Source organism: Protopterus annectens, chromosome 9.part0 (genome assembly GCF_019279795.1).
Source record: "Protopterus annectens isolate FY-2018-M chromosome 9.part0, PAN1.0, whole genome shotgun sequence".
Taxonomy (NCBI): domain Eukaryota; kingdom Metazoa; phylum Chordata; order Ceratodontiformes; family Protopteridae; genus Protopterus; species Protopterus annectens.
Genome location: NC_056743.1, coordinates 1722210568 through 1722227399, shown reverse-complemented (window position 1 = coordinate 1722227399; position 16832 = coordinate 1722210568). Strand labels below are relative to the sequence as shown.

The 16832-nt window shown below is 42.5% G+C and overlaps 1 protein-coding gene across 1 annotated transcript in view; it reads left to right on the top strand.

The window, feature by feature from the left end:
• Positions 1–16832, top strand: part of LOC122810768 (adhesion G protein-coupled receptor E3-like) — an 804089-nt gene that overhangs the window by 696658 nt on the left and 90599 nt on the right. The window contains exon 11 of the mRNA XM_044082329.1: positions 13963–14054. Within this exon, the coding sequence (XP_043938264.1) occupies positions 13963–14054 (92 nt within the window). The remainder of the gene's footprint in view (positions 1–13962; positions 14055–16832) is intronic.

Below are 16832 nucleotides of genomic sequence, written 5' to 3'. Positions count from 1 at the left end.
ACCATAGCTCGTATGGGAAGGCCCGTCCCAGTGGACCCACCTGTCCCACCTCAGCTAGCCATGGCACTGGGCACCAACACATCTGGAGCCCAGCCTGGGACCTCCTCCTCTGTTGGCCTTGCACCACCTTTGGGTGGAACAGCCATAGGAGATGGGGCTCAGCCCCCCTGGGAACGAGGGAGGAGAGGTACCTGTCACCCGCCATCAGGTCCGGGCCGTGGTGTGTAGGGAGCTCGACAAGGAGATTCGAGACCAGCCACGCCAGCTTGAGGGCCACATGGTGGAATTAGAGGGTGAGCCTGCCCCTTCTACCCAGCCCCCAGTGCAGCCACCTTTGGGGCCATGAAGGTGCAGTGGTGACTGCCCATGGGTGGGGACCTCAATCCCACTGTTTCCATTTGGAGGCTCATGGGCTTGCGACTTACAAACACCCCTCCCCATCCAAGGTGTTTACCACCCATGTGTCATATCTCCCCTGTATGCATCTTCTTTGTCTTGTCTGTTAACCCACCCAACCTACCTCCCCAAATATTCCTACTACCCCTCCCCAACATCCCACTCTCACCTGAAAAAAAAGGGCAATCTGTTCCCACAAAAAAATCTTGCCCCATACATAGCTGTCCATTTCGCACATATGTCCACTGGACACATGTAATCCGGTCTAATTGGCATCACAACAAATTATTGTTGTCCTCACCCCACCCAGGGGTTTGAGTGTCCAAATATACCTCCAAATTCAGTGTATATGCACAGCTGTTGCTATAGAAGAAATGAGCAGCTATGGACCTTCCGAACACCCTTCCTGCACATCTCTGGCTAATTTCCTTACTGTCTTTCCCTCTTTGTGCCCCTTTTTTAACCACTTTCCTATCAACCCATTTTTCTTTTCTTTTAAAGAAATTAGCACAGGGTAAGCAGGAGTAAGCACTTTTAAGCAGCAGTAAGCGGGTTTAAGTCTGTTTGCGTGGGGGTAAGCAATGCCTACACACGTTAAGCAATTTAGAAGCTAACTGAGTGTAAGAAACTGTAACCGGAAGTTAGCAGTGCTTACCTCTATGCAAACCCGCTTACAACTACTTAAAAGTGCCTTAATCATTCTGTATCCAATGGCCTGTGCTCTGCCCAGCAACAAAATAAACAGCCTCTGTAAGGCTTGAGCCCAGGACCATGCACACCATACACAAAGTGATTTACCACTAAGCCATGCCAGATATACATAAATCTGATGTTTTCAGAAACATTACATTCAGCCCAGTCATGCAAGAGTACAGAGAATGTATACCAACATCTAGATGTATGTGTGTGTGTAAATATATTAATATCTAAACAGATACAACATATATATATATATATATATATATATATATATATATATATATATATATATATATATATATATATATAGATATATAAAATAAAATAAAATATGTAGAAATATATACATATATATAAATATATATGACCATATATATACATGCAAATGCCGACATCTACCCATATATATGTCAACACTTATATGTCTACATATACACATCAAGTTACATATATGTATGCAGATATATATCTCCCTAGGTATATATGGACATAGTTATAAATATGTAAGGAAATATATATACATATATAGGTATATATGGCCATACATCTGTAAATAGCAATGGTAGATTACTAGAAACATATATGTCCACATGCACTGTTAATGAGGTTGAGAGGCCCCAAACAATATACATCTTGTTAGAATTGGCATACCCCCCCCCCACAACCAAACACATCCACCCTGCAATACACTAACAAGTGTTGCAGATCCCATAACTAGGACTTGACACGACATGGGCACATGATGTTAACAGTACTACATTCCACCTGTATGATGTCAGGCTGGTATTCATAACATATAATGCAGTACAGTCTGGGTCACATAGGAAATGTAAAACATGGAAGATATCAACATCCCCAGGATACATGTACACAGACACATATATGCAGCTGGAGGTATATATATATATATATATATATATATATATATATATATATATATATATATATATATACATGTGACTACATATACACATGCAGACATATGTACAGTAAGATACTTATGTAGTAGGTGCAAACAATATGGTACAGCCACTATGCCTACAGTTAACACCCTCACAACTGGACACTGGATGAGGCACCCATACAAATGACATTCGTTGCCTGCAATATATACCCACAGAGAGGTCATAGGATAAACACCACACACAGGTTTGCAGAAATGGAATACCTTTATTTGTGTACTATTACAGATTTATATGCCATATTATATAGCTGTTCAGACACTGACTTCCATATCAACAGAGTAATGCAACTGTGAAACAGTTATACGAATACAGTAGTTTGCAAAGGTCCACAACTGTTGTTGCCCAAGCTAAGCCCTTCAAATTGTACATTAGTAATGACAGACTGGGCCACAGGATACCACACGATCAACAGTAAGTGATGCAGGTGTATAGTCCAGCAGCCTCTATCTACACTCTGTACACAGTCACTAGGTGGTAAAGACTTCAGTTGACCAAATGAGATGTAACTGTTAAATAACAAGGCATAATTGACACCATCACAGGCACACTGGCAAACAGAACAGTCTGTATGGCAGTAGGCAGTAGGCCTGCAGTAACCCACTTTATGTAAGTAATGTCAAGATAGGTGACATGTATGGTACTGTACATCCAATCCAGATACCTTAAGGCAGCTCACCCCTGATACCCCCACATGTTGTAAAAGCCTAGGTTATGTATGGTGCATCCCCCAGACTCAATAATACAGGGCCATATACCACTGTTACATACACTGGGCTCTGGAGTGCATACGGGCACACATGTACTGTGTAGGTGAAGCCCACACATATATGGCCCCAGCCCCACCGTATGTGTGGAGGATACAACAGCAGTGGACTGCTGGCAGGCATGGCAGCATGGTATACATATATGTGCATATGTATCTCTATCTGTATATGTGTAGACATATACTGCTCTGTATATGTATATATCTGGGTCTGTATATGCATATCTATGTAGATATACACACCCATCTATATATGTCAATATGTACATGTGTAGTTATCTATACAGATATTGGGATACTCATATGTACATATATATTCACCATATGTCCTGAACATGGGGTGTAGCCCTATCTCAGCCCCTATAGTCCCACCTTTGTAGTGCAAGGGGATATCAGGCATGTATAGCAGGTATATTAGCAGACTATTGCTACTGTAATAGGGATTGTCTTCACAGACATGGTGTGTGTGGGAGGTCACATCTGCTTTTCACATGTGTGCCATTGCTGCTGACAGACATCCTAAGGACATCATAGTACAGTACTGCTGCAAGCATGTAATGCTCATGTGAACTACAGCAGAGATATTGGCCAATAGATGTGGACATCCTGACACACTCTGTACAGTCCAGAGGTATACACAGATCCCCTTAGTGCAGAACATGTGGACCAAGCCAGACAATACGGATGTTAACAGCCATGTAGATAGGTATAACACATAACAGCTGGTATACATTCACCCCCATAGGTTATGCATTCACACACCTCTGTCTGTCCTGACACATAACTGCTGGTAAAGAGGTGCCATGGCCACATACTACCCACTAGATATTGACATACATCTGTACATCATCCCACTGCTCTGTCTGACATATAAGATTGTTAAGGGAGGGCTGGCAGCAGTACATCTGGAAAGTATATGGACATGCCACCTCACTGAGTAAGTACACTAAGCTGCTAGGCATGTAACAAAGCACTGTGTAGACTACAGGCAGACTGGCTCATCACTGTAGCATATCTCCTATGGGGGAATGCACATGTACCTGCATATATAGCAGGCTCTACAGGCATGTCACAGCACAGGTTAAGATACACCTGTATGGAAGTGCATAACCACAACCAATGTGAGCACAGCCACAGCCACATATGGTAAGCTAGCATAATATTACAGTAAATGGGCTATCTGTTCAACACCATCCTCATATGTGCCACTCACACACTAGCCCTACATTTACTGGGCCACTACACAGTGTGGTCTGATGCCCATCTGTGGCATGGGACATGTGTGTGTATGGCCTTACAAACATGTCAGCCAATATGGTAACATACAGTGGAGCAGCATGTAACATCAGATAGGATGGGACCTAGGACGATGACATCTACCACAGTCTGTACATAGGCCAAGATACATATTAACAATACACATACTGTCGGCATTCACCATAAGTACACCGACCTCAGTACTATAAAAACAACCACAGAATGTCCAGGTCATGTCATCAAATATAAACCTTACTGTACATACCATGTGTAGCAGTCTGATATCTCACTGGCTTATCAGATATGATGACACTAATGATGGTGTACAGCACATATGCACCTCTTAATGCACGACATATATACAAAGGTTGACAGAGTTGTGGCTGGAAGCACATGCACAGGGCCAATATTGACATGTTTCTGTGATAACCTCATACAGTTACTGTTGTAACAGGGTTTGTTGCAACACATGTCCTATGAGGGATTTGAGGTCAATAACTGTCATGGCTTTCACCATCTACAGACTGCAATCCTCACACTACCTTCTGCAGTTCACAGATAGATGCTCTGTGGGTAACACATGACACAAAAGGCACAACACACTGCCCAGTCTGCAGATGGCCCTACAGATGGGGATTCCTCATACACATAGAACTGACATGGCAGGTATTAAAACATGTAGGACAGACATATCCACACACACACACTGTTAAACCAACATTACTCCAAATGCATTATAGCAGCACTTACAGTCTGTAGTCAGGTCAGGCACATCCCCCTCATGTGTGTTGCCCTGTTTCCACATTGTATGTTGTTAGAGGTATATCCCCAATCCATCTGAGATGCTGCTTGCCAAGCAATAGATTTAGTACCTGCTCACAGTGAATGAAAATGGCCAACACCAACATAATGTTCCTAGATATTGGAGTGTGTTTCCATGCAACTGGCTATGTGAATGTTACCATAGCTGTTCCACATGCAATCAGCTAGGGGAGAGCTGCAATTCATGCAGAGGCCATCAGCTGATCATGAGCATCACTTAAAATGCACATGCTGCTGCCTAAGAAAAGCAGTTGTAGGTCACCACATCCACCAGTGAGGGAGTGAGAGAGGCAGACAGAGGCATTGACAAGTCAGGGAGGGATGAGAGAGTAAAACCTAAGCATGCTTGTGTCACACACCTACCAGCACAGGGTACCAAACCCCTGACAACTATGTAGTGCTATCACAGTCCTATGCAGTTATTGGACGTGCCACATAGGTTATCTGCTGTGGAGTCCTCAAAACACATATGTGATGGTGAGTGACATCTGCAACAGGGATATGGTAGCTATACAGTAGGTGAAGTACACATGCCTGTCCGCATGAACAGGTGCCAGCGTCAACACAGCCACACTCTCACAGGGATGCACACACATTGACACACGTGCCAGGGCCATGGATACAGCTCATCACTAGTGAGATTGCCACACCACATTATTGTGCAGGTATCACATGCACCACACTGGTCAAATGAAGGTTATTTGGGCAAAAGGTATGGGGAGGTGTCTGGCATCAGACAACATGCTTCAGTATGCCACTGGGGTTGTAGTGAGTGTGGATGTGATCATACACATCATACAACACACACACAAATGCACAAGGTGGCAGTACTGACATGCATGGGTGCATTTCTGCATGGGTATGTGGTGGTCGACTGTGCCAGATGGCTATACAAGGCTAGGTGATGGGTATACCTTGGCATCAGGTCACATGACAATGGTCTGCATTGTGGCTCAGGGCTGTGGTTTCTGCATTTGCCCACACAGGTAGGTATTGTATCCACCATCCAGTCACCTGGGTGACTATTGCGTGTGGCCAATGCTGTGCATCGCTTGCCATGTATGTGTTCCTTAGTCCATGACATGGACAGTGTCTGGGATGTGCACACCTCTCACATGCATGTACAGTGACATGTGGAACTGTACCTGGGGTGTCGGGCCCATGCTGTGTACACAGATTATCATCAGATGTGCCAGTCTTGGCCACCTGTGGCAGGAACTGGTAATAGACAGCAGGTTACCCCTGCACCTACATTGATAGCATGCTAACAACATTCCCTGGTGTCAGTGGCATCTGACCATACAGGGCATGTTTTCAGGCATGGTATGTCCTTTGTGGGTCACATGTGATGGCACCACAGGTGTTGCAGGTGTTCAGTGGGGAAGATGGGGAAGGTGCACTGTCTGCATGTATGTGCCTATTGGACAGATGGACAAGGTGCCATGCCCTCTGTAGGCCACTGCATTCACTCCATAGTTAGTATCAGTCACCAATATGCAGTGTACTACACACGTATTGGCTGTTGCCTCGGCATGTGTGTGTGTGTGTGTGTGTGTGTGTGTGTGTGTGTGTGTGTGTGTATGAGACGTGGGTTGAGAGTGTGCTCTGGGTAATACTGGGGTTGCTAACTGTGATTGCCTGGCCTAGATGCCACATGTATGGGTATGGATTTGCACCCCAGCCTCCCAGGTATTTCACATCTGTTATCCTTGTACAGTGGACATTGTGATATATACTAGGGCCACCATATAAGAAATTTGCAAAACCCACTCCACATTGGGCCCAGCTGTCACACAGGATACGAGTTACACACACACACACACACACACACACACACACACACACACACACACACACACACACACACACACACACACACCTGTCATGCCTGGGAGTAGAACCCCTACCTATCTAGTTTATTACACTACAGCACTACTCAGTTATATTACGTGCCACAGAGATTACTGGGGTACTCCTTCCCCAAAGGTGTATATCAAATTGGCTGACATCAGCAGGATTGCCAAAGTAGGCCATTTGGAATGTAGTGAGTGTGACTAGCCTAAAATGCATTTCTCCCTACACAGACATTGAAACACACACAAAACATCCACAACCAACATGTGTGGGTATAGAACCTCTCACAGAGGTCTATATCACACTACAGCAGTATGTAGTTATGGCATACGCTATGGAGATTACTGGGCTACATCCTTCCTGGTGGTGTATTTCTAGGTGGATGACATCATCAGCTTTGCCAAAGTATAGCATATGAATTGTATGGAGTGTAACTACCCTAAAAAGCATTGCTCACTGCACAGACAGGCACACAACTCACGCAGACACACACACATACACTTGTCCAGTCTGGGACTAATGTATCACACTACAGCAGTACGCAATTATGACATGCACTACGGAGATTACTGGGCTATATCCTTCCCAGAGGTGTATTTCTAGGTGGATGACATCAGCAGCCTTGCCAAAGTAGAGCATACAAATTGTATGGAGTGTGACTACCCTAAAAAGCATTGTGCTCTGTACAGACAGACACACACACAAACACAGAAACACTTGCCAAGTCTGGGATTAGAACACCTACCTAACTAATTTATCACACTACAGCAGTATGCAGGTATGGCATGCGCTACAGAAATTACTGGGCTAATGCCTCCCCAGAGGGGTATTTCTAGGTGGATGACATCAGCAGCCTTGCCAAAGGTGTGCATTTAAATTGTAGGGTGTGTGACTACCTTAAAAAACACTGTTTTCTACACAGGCAGAGTCAGACAAGACACACACACAGTTGGCAAGGCTGGGGTTAGAACTCCTACCTAACTATTCTATCACACTACAGCAGTACACAGTTAAAGGACACGCTACAGAAAGTACTGGACTGCAACTTTCCCAGAGGTGTATTTCTAGGTGGATGACATCAGCAGCCTTGCCAAAGGTGTGCATATAAATTGTAGGGGGTGTGACATACTGTAAAAAGCATTGCTGTCTACACAGACAGACACACACACAAACACACATACTTGCCATGTCTGGGGTTAGAACACCTACCTAACTACTTTATCACACTACAGTAGTACACAGTTAAAGGACGCACTACTAAAAGCACTGGAGTATAACTTTCCTACAGGTGTATTTCTAGGTGGATGACATCAGCAGCCTTGCCAAAGGTGTGCATATAAATTGTAGGTGGTGTGACTACCCGACAAAGCATTGCTGTCTACACAGACAGAGTCAGACAGACACACACACACAAACACACTTGTCATGTCTGGGATTAGAACACCTACCGATTTTATCACACTACAGCAGTAAGCAGTTACAGGGACACGCTATGGAGAGTACTGGACTACAACCTTCCCAGAGGTGTATTTCTAGGTGGATGACATCAGCAGCCTTGCCAAAGGCGTGCATATAAATTGTAGGGGGGTGTGACTACCCTAAAAAGCATTGTGCTCTACACAGAGAGAGAGACAGACAGACAGACACACAGTTGCCAAGGCTGGGGTTAGAACACCTACCTAACTAGTTTATCACACTACGGCAGTACACAGGTATGGGGCACACCATGGAAATTACTGGGATACAACTCTCCCAAAATTGTATTTCACAGTGGATGACCTCAGCAGGCTTGTCATAGTGGGGCTATGGGGAGGGCAGTGTGTGTGCATGGGCCATAATCTATTCATCTAGGGGTTGACACACCACATGCGGGCACAACCTGAGTCATATTTCACAGGTACGTATATACAGCTGCTAGATGACTACTTCCTTGAACAGTCATGTTGCACAGCTGGCACATGCACCGCATACTGTGTAATGCTGACAGACACTGGTGGCTAGTATCTGCAGTAAGTGACATCTGACCCTTGTGTGGTTGTGGCTCTTTGGCTATGTGCTGGGTGGGACAGTCCTGGATGGCTTCTTGTCACAGTCACCCTCTTCCACACATCTATGTACGTCTACCTTTGGCTTATTATAGTGTGTTGTCCTTACATATATACCTGTATTGTGTGTGCAAAGCATAAGTGGTGCATATGGAGCAGTGTCTGCACTAACATCTGCGGCTGCCAGATATGTCTGGTCCACTGGTGTTTGCAGACATGGCCTTCATGTGTTTAAGTGTGTGAGCATGCGAAGTATGACCTTTCAGTATGTTGTTGACTGACATTGCCTTCATTTCTCTAAGTGTGTGGGCATGCCCAGTATGGCCGTCTGTACTGAATGTGTGGATCGAATCCAGGTAGTTTGTACTGCAGTGCTGACCTTTCTGTTGTACACCTACAGGTAGCATGCTGTCTCTGCAGGGTATCAGTCGATCATTTGGCATGGACTGTTACTAAATTTCTGCATAGGATGGGGGGGCACACCTGACTATTTCTACAGGTCTAGACAGGATTGTGTGGGGGGCACATCTGCCTGTTACTATATTTCTACATAGGATGGGGGCAAACCTGACTATTTCTACATTTCTACACAGGATTGGGGGGTTCACCTGACTGTAACTACGTTCCTATGTAGGCTTGGGGGGCACACCTGACTATTTCTATGTTTCTACACAGGATTGGGGGGCACACCTGACTGTGACTACATTTCTACGTCGGATGGATGGGCACACTTGACACTTGTACACATTTGCTAGGACTGTACTGGTATGTTGGGTACTCCATTTCAGTCTGTAGTCTTACCTATCGTGCTGACTAGAGGCATACCAGTGTACTACAGATCTTAGCTTTTAATTACCTACATATTAGTTTCTGACTTCCTACCCTTCAGAACTGACATCCCACTGCCTGACCTGCTGTAGTCTGACTGTGTAGGCCAGGGGGAGGTTACCCATAGGCCTCATTCAGAGGCCATAGCACAGCCTTTGTTTGTGTTTGTCTACACCTGTCCTGCTGGCTGCGACTTTTGTTGGACATGTGACCCCCCCAACTGGCATGTGTGAGTTACTTACCTTGTGGGTGTCCCAGTATTGAGGGTGATGCTGCAGGGCTGCCTATGTCGGATGTACATAGAACACTCCCTACACGTGGCTAGGCACAGGTAGTGTAATGTTTGGCATCCTTTTTACTGTATGTGAGAGTCAGAGAGAGGTGTTATTCCCTGGGTCCCTCCTGTGTCAGTGTATGTGCTATGCATTGCCTCTTTGCCAAGGCTAGGGCATACTGGGCATGCCTCTTTCTACCTACTAGGAGAGGCTCTGGTTGTTCCTCCTCCAAGTCACTCTGTGCCTGTGCAGGCCTTGGCAATGGTGGGGGCTGTGTGGCCCTGCCCTCTGCTGTTCCTGCTGCAGCTGTTTTCACCGGATCATATTGTGTAGCATGGCACATACAAAGACAATTTGGGTAGATGTAGTTGGTGAGTCCTGCAAGGCTCCACCAGATGTGCCCAGGCACTGGAACTGTGACTTGAGCATCCCAAACACATGCTCTACTATAATTCTGGTCTTTGCGTGTGCCTCATTATGGAGTTCTTGATCGGGTGTGTGTGAATTTTGGATGGGTGTCATCAGCCACGGCTCCAGTGCGTATCCAGCATCCCCCACTAGGTGACTGTCGGGGATGTCCCCACTGGCAAATCTCTGATACAGCTGCGTCAGATGCCAGATGTGGGAATCATGATAGCTTCCAGGGCAGTCAGCACACGCATTCATTATTATGCCCTGGGCATTGCACACAACCTGGCAGTTGATGGAGGGGAAGCCCTTGCGGTTGATGTAGACCCTACCCCGTTCACCAGGTGGTGCTTTGATGCATATGTGCATGCAGTCAATAGCACCCACTACCTCAGGGTATTCTGCTATTTGGTGGAACAGTTGTATATTGCTGGCCAACGCCTCATGGGTGTTGGGGAAATATACGTGCTCACTGATATGTGTTGACATGGCATCCAGGAACTGGTGGAGTACCCTGGATGCTGATGCCTGTAAAATCCCCATCATATCCCCATTTGGTCTTTGGAAGGTACCTGTACCTAGTATTCTTAGGCCTACACACATGTTGGTATCCACTGGGATGGGTTCCCCTCTGTTAGTTCTGTCTGTGAGGAGTGGCCGGCACAGCTCAACAATTTGCTGAAAGAGGTTCCTGTCCACCCTATAGGGCTCCACTATCTCCAGCTCATGTAGCCCCTGGTAGGTTACCCTGGGTCTGTACACTCTTCTCTGTCTCCTCACTGTGGTGTGGTGGACTGCATTCATATCCTCACCACCCTCAGCCTCTTCCACAAGTTGTTGTATGATAGCTATTTCAGCCTTTATCATTTTGCTGTAGTGAGTGTTAAAAGTCCCCCACTTGTTTACACCTGTGGTGTAGAGTATGGGAAAAAACAGAGGGGAAGGTATTTGCATAGTTTATAGTAGTGTTCTGGGCTGGGCTGGTCTGCTGCCTGTGTAATTGGCTGATTCTGATACATTTCACCTGCCAGCTGAGCTAGTTCTCCTTGATTACTTTCCTACTGCTGTTTTCCCTTCCTATTGCCTTCCTGTTTAAGCCAGTGTGCGCATCATGCAAACAGAGTGCTCAAATGTGCACACTGCTGCTATTTCCTGGTTTAACCTCTTTTTTATTCCTGTAAAATCTGGTGCGTGCACACCAGTTTAGGCTTTGTAAAGAGTGCTAAGCAGATTTAGACACACCCCCCTAGCTTAGCTGTCCTAAGCTGGGAGCAAACCCAAGCCACAGGGCTCCAATCCACTTACAGTATGCTTGACACACCCCCTATGATGTCACCTAACTCCTAGGCTTGCACCAAGCTATTCCTACTCTTACACTGTTGGGACCTGACTCACATGCTAGGGAAAACTGGATTCACTATCCTTCCCCTCATTTGCATAGGATTGCCTGCTAATGCATAGGTATATGTCTTGCACTGAGCCTCCCCCTTAGCAACCACTACTCATTGGCCAGGTTGTCTTCTGCCTGCCATTGACTTGCATGGCAGAAAAGTGATTTTAGTTAGACTGCTTATTTTAGGTTTATTTTATTATTTTCCCCCTGATCCCGTTTACCCGCTGCTGCCCTACGCTTAAACAGCCAAGATCGACTAAAAAAAATAAAAGTTGATTTTTGTATTTATTTTGTTTGTTGCAATGCCAATGGCCTTATAATTGGCCATTGGTATGCTTGCTACATGATATGCAGTCTTTATTTGGGGCTGTCACACCTCCGTTTTGGATTTTGCAGAAATGTACTCAGTTACTAACTGAGTAAATTTCTGCAGATAGCACTAGTCTTGCACGGACAGTTGCAAGCTTCCTGGATTGCAAAATCACCTCATTTGCATAGATTTCTCCTGCAAATGGGATGATTTGCATACCAGGGCTTAGTCCGTGCAGGATTAGTGCAGGAGAGCTTGTGCACGCCCCTGCAGGCTGTTCCTAGATCGCACGGCAGACATATTGCCTGCTTGAGCTCCTGCACCGATCTTGCACTCCGTGCAAGCTTTTGAGAATCTGGGGGATTATGAATTTATGGTATGAATCTGTGCTGTTTATATGAGAATCAATGTCTTATAATCTGCAGTTTATATAAATGTATGTCCATAGAAATAAAGTTGAAAATGCTTATGCTTACAACTACAAACTAAGACTGATTATTTTTCTTTCTAAGCATCACATCCTTCTACATATTTCAGTGATCTGATAGCATATGCAATTACTTCAAAGTCAGACGTATGTATTTGCTTTATAGAAATATGTATAGCAAGATGAAATTTTGCCATCTGTTTTTTTACTGACTTATTGGAAGGATATTGTATATTTTATTGAGTACAATAATACTGAATAATTTTACTTGTGTGAAAACAAGTTTGTTTGCATTAAGTTATATCATTATGGAATATGGATAAATTTTCATCAAATAATTTCAATAAAGGGTAACAATTTAAAATTTATTTTTTATATTCTAGTGTCTTTTTGGAGGGTACATTTTATAATATTTTGCCTTATGTATGTCTGTATTTGCAGCCACTGAGTTCCTAATTAATATTTATCTAGGGTTTGGGGCACTGTTTGATCATGAAGGCTAATGTTGGTAAATATATACATTAGTCTAAACTCTGTCACTGTGTATGACATTTTATAATGGCATTAATTAATGCTTTTTTCACCATTGTTCTGCTGCTTAGCAACATTTAAAGTTGTGTTTGTTCTAAAAGTATGCTAATTAATATGTTAGTTAGCTACAGTTTTCTGTATTTTAGTGAGGCTGCCAAACTATGTGATGAGATGTACAGTGATCTGCTTTCTGACTGGAGTGTGACACACTTCAGTAGCAGACACAAAAATATCCATTGTAATGTATAGCTGTGTACTATATCAAGGTGTAGGTAATGTAGGTTTTCAGGAGGTAGGAGGAGCTGTTTAGTCACAAGGGGAATGCATGAATGTCCAAATTACAGCCTTGCAACCCATGGTAAATGTAAATTACCTTTAACCCTCACATTGTGTATATTTATTATACAACAGCATCATTTTAAAAACAAATATCTTACCTTATTAAAATAGCAGTATTGTATATTTCAGACTCCATCTTTGCCCTTTTATCTGCAGTGATACAAGCCAGTGGGGATGGTTTTAAGATGTACACTGCATGTGCATATCACTGACATGGTGAAACATTCATAATGCATAGAAGGGGTGTAGCTTATGCCTCTGTAATCATGGCAGCAGACAAAAAAAAGAAACTACATTTTGTTCATGTATAGGATGGTGCATTTTAAAAATAAAAAACTGAGGGAAATAAATGAAATACAATATTAAATATATTTGACTCAGGCATAGCTTTGGAAGTTAAATAAATGATTAAGCTGTGTTTGGCTCCTTAATGGTAAGGGTGATTGCAAATGCTGGACTTTTTGTAAATACTTTTGGCTGCTACACTGATTAAGGTCTTACTGTGGCTACTGCACTCATATGTGGGCTCTGTCAGTTATAATTCCAAATGTGTTGCACTTCCATGGAAGGTAAATAATCTTCGTGCTGCTTGATGTTGTTTAAAAATGTTGTTGGCATATTTTTAATATTATTTTGTGTTTTCTTTCTAGTTGAACATATTTTTATTCATCAAAACTGTCTATGAGTTAAGAAAACATTTTCAGTCAATCGATAAAGACGTATCAAAGATCAAGAACACAAAGTAAGACATGATAAAACATACTCACATGGCTTTATGTTCTTTTATTCAATACTTCCTAATGTATGTGATACTAATCAGTAAAAACTAAAAGAAAAATCTAGGCAGGCTAGAGTTTCCACTGTGTGATTCCTTAAACCTCTTGTATTAGATTTACATGGGATATATGCAAATGGCCATACACTTATGCTATGCTGATGAAGCCATAAAAAGGCTGGAGCATGCATGTCCACAGCTAGTGGTGTTTGGCTTTATTGACCTCAATTTGTCCATAACAGACTTAAAAAGAAAAAAGTCATGGGCATTCAGAACTGCCAATATAGCTGAAAAACCTGATGTCCTTAAAGGGTCATTTGCATTATTTGCAGAATTAATGGGAAAGTAGTTATGCAGTAAACACCTGCTTAAATAGATGCCAAGGAAAAAAATCACATTTGCTTGTTCATTGTTGTTCTGTTATAGCATTTATACTGGGTGCAGTATTTTTTTTAACCACAATGTTTTTAAACAAATCATCTTTACTGAACATCTGCATATACCATGGTGCACCATACTTCAAACTTCATCTTAAAGACTGCAACCAAAATGAACAAACACAAACTTCCAAATGCTTCAGTTTTGAATGGTACCATCAAACTGTACAAACATCTTCTGACATTATCTTAACACGATCTTGAATATATTTACATATGTATAATCATCAGTGCAATTCAGTAATCTATCATTTCAACAAAATGGGTCATATATTTATAATACTTTATGACCATGGCCATACATATATGCAGATTTGTACCCTTATAACAATATACTACTCCCTACACACATAACAATAAACTCATATTTTTTTTACTGAAAAAGAATAAGCAGTGAATTCAAATCATAATTTGTAGAATCCAGTTACAAGTACTATGTCACCAAAATAGAACAGCCCCAAATGCCTGGGTGCTTTTTATACATATTTGATCTGTCCTTTTTGTAAAACCAAGGCCATGCTGCCACTATTTCCTCCAGCCAAAAAAATAATAATAAATCGCCAGCGTATGCCTTGGCTGTTTTATTGTCATCTGACATCTACATGCTGGAAACAATATCCTATTTCTCCACAGTTACTTACCCCCTAGCCATTCTAGCTTTTTTTGTGTGTAGCTCACATTCCTTCATTCAGTTATCTAATGTAGCTATTATATTTTTATTCCCTTTCCCATTGTCTTTAATCATCCAGTGATCACTCAAGATACTATTTACAACACTGAGAAAATTATCTTTTCCGTTTTATAGAGATTACCTCAGTGCTGATGTTACCTCTGGAATTGTTACTTCCTTCATTAAAAATCTGCTTGTGACTTAAAATTAGTGCCCCAAGACTTAGGAACATCTCATTCTAGTTGGCACCAGCACAACTTGTCCATTTCACTAAATATGTAACATCCATTCTAATATCATTAACATCACAACACAATATTCCGTCACTGAAATCAGCATAGTTCAAAGAGCTAATAATGTTGCTGTCATTCCTAAAAAGGAAAACCCCACCTTCTTTTACAGTTTAATTCAACTTTTAGGTTGCTTTTTCCCTACAATATGGTTCCAGTAGTGTTTAGGTACCAGAAACCTGCTAGTATTTTATAAAATGTTCATTTCCTTGCCTTGGAATCAAAATATGGAAAAGCCCAACTCACTTTTTTTAAGCTTACATTCTCACATACTTTGCAGAGGAATTTGTCTCTGCCTGCATAACATACCAGAAATACAGATAAATCTATAGTTTACCCTGTCAGGTACTGCTGACAATCTTATATGGGCAATTAGTATAGCTAGTGTCAGGAGCTCAGCAGCTGCAATAAAAAAGACAGAGAGGTGTGAAACTGTTTTCCACTGTCTTTATTGCAAATTGATTTACAGCTGCTTCCATTGTAGCCATGCCTTTCATAGCAAAACAAAGCAATTAGATCAGTCAAGGGTACAAAAGGCAGTTGTTACGTCTTCTGACAAATTTACATAAGCAGCATCACAGAATTGACATGCTAAGTCTTAAATGTTGATTATTTATATATTAAGATGACTTAAATGTTGTATCACAGATATCTGTGACATTTAGAGGTAAGTCAGAAGTTTTTTTTTTCTTGTAAATCTTGAAAAGTATCAACACATTTATCATTTTTATGCCTTCCCCCTCCCTACAGGACAGAACATGCCCATATCAGGACTGCTCTGTAGGAAGTAAGACAGGTGGCAACCCTACCAACTAGGCACAGTGATACTGTTTATAAGGTCTTTTATGCTTTCTTGTGACATCTTTCCAGAGGTGATACATACCTGGTGCACAGATTCATAGGAAGAGACATATTCCACTGACTTTTGAGGCATTCCTTACAAAAGGTGCAATGTCTGTGTATTTTCTAGTCTACAAAAGAAATATAACCATTAATGGCAACGATGACATACAGACAAATTTATTTTAGCATGAATGTGTTATGTGCTCTTTCATTAAAAACATTAAGAAAAGCAAATCAGAAGTATTTTAACTGATCTCTCTCTCTCTCTCTCTCTCTCTATATATATATATATATATATATATATATGGGTCTACTTCATATGGTCAACAGTTCATATGGTCAACAGTTCATATGGTCGAAACTCATTTGGTCAACTGCTCATTTGGTCGACAACCAGTACTGAAGGCACTTAACAGGGATTTGCCCCCTCCCCAAAGTTGTGCGACCCTGGAGTTGATATATATAGATAGGGGGTATGGGGGCACAGCCCCCCACATTGGAGGGT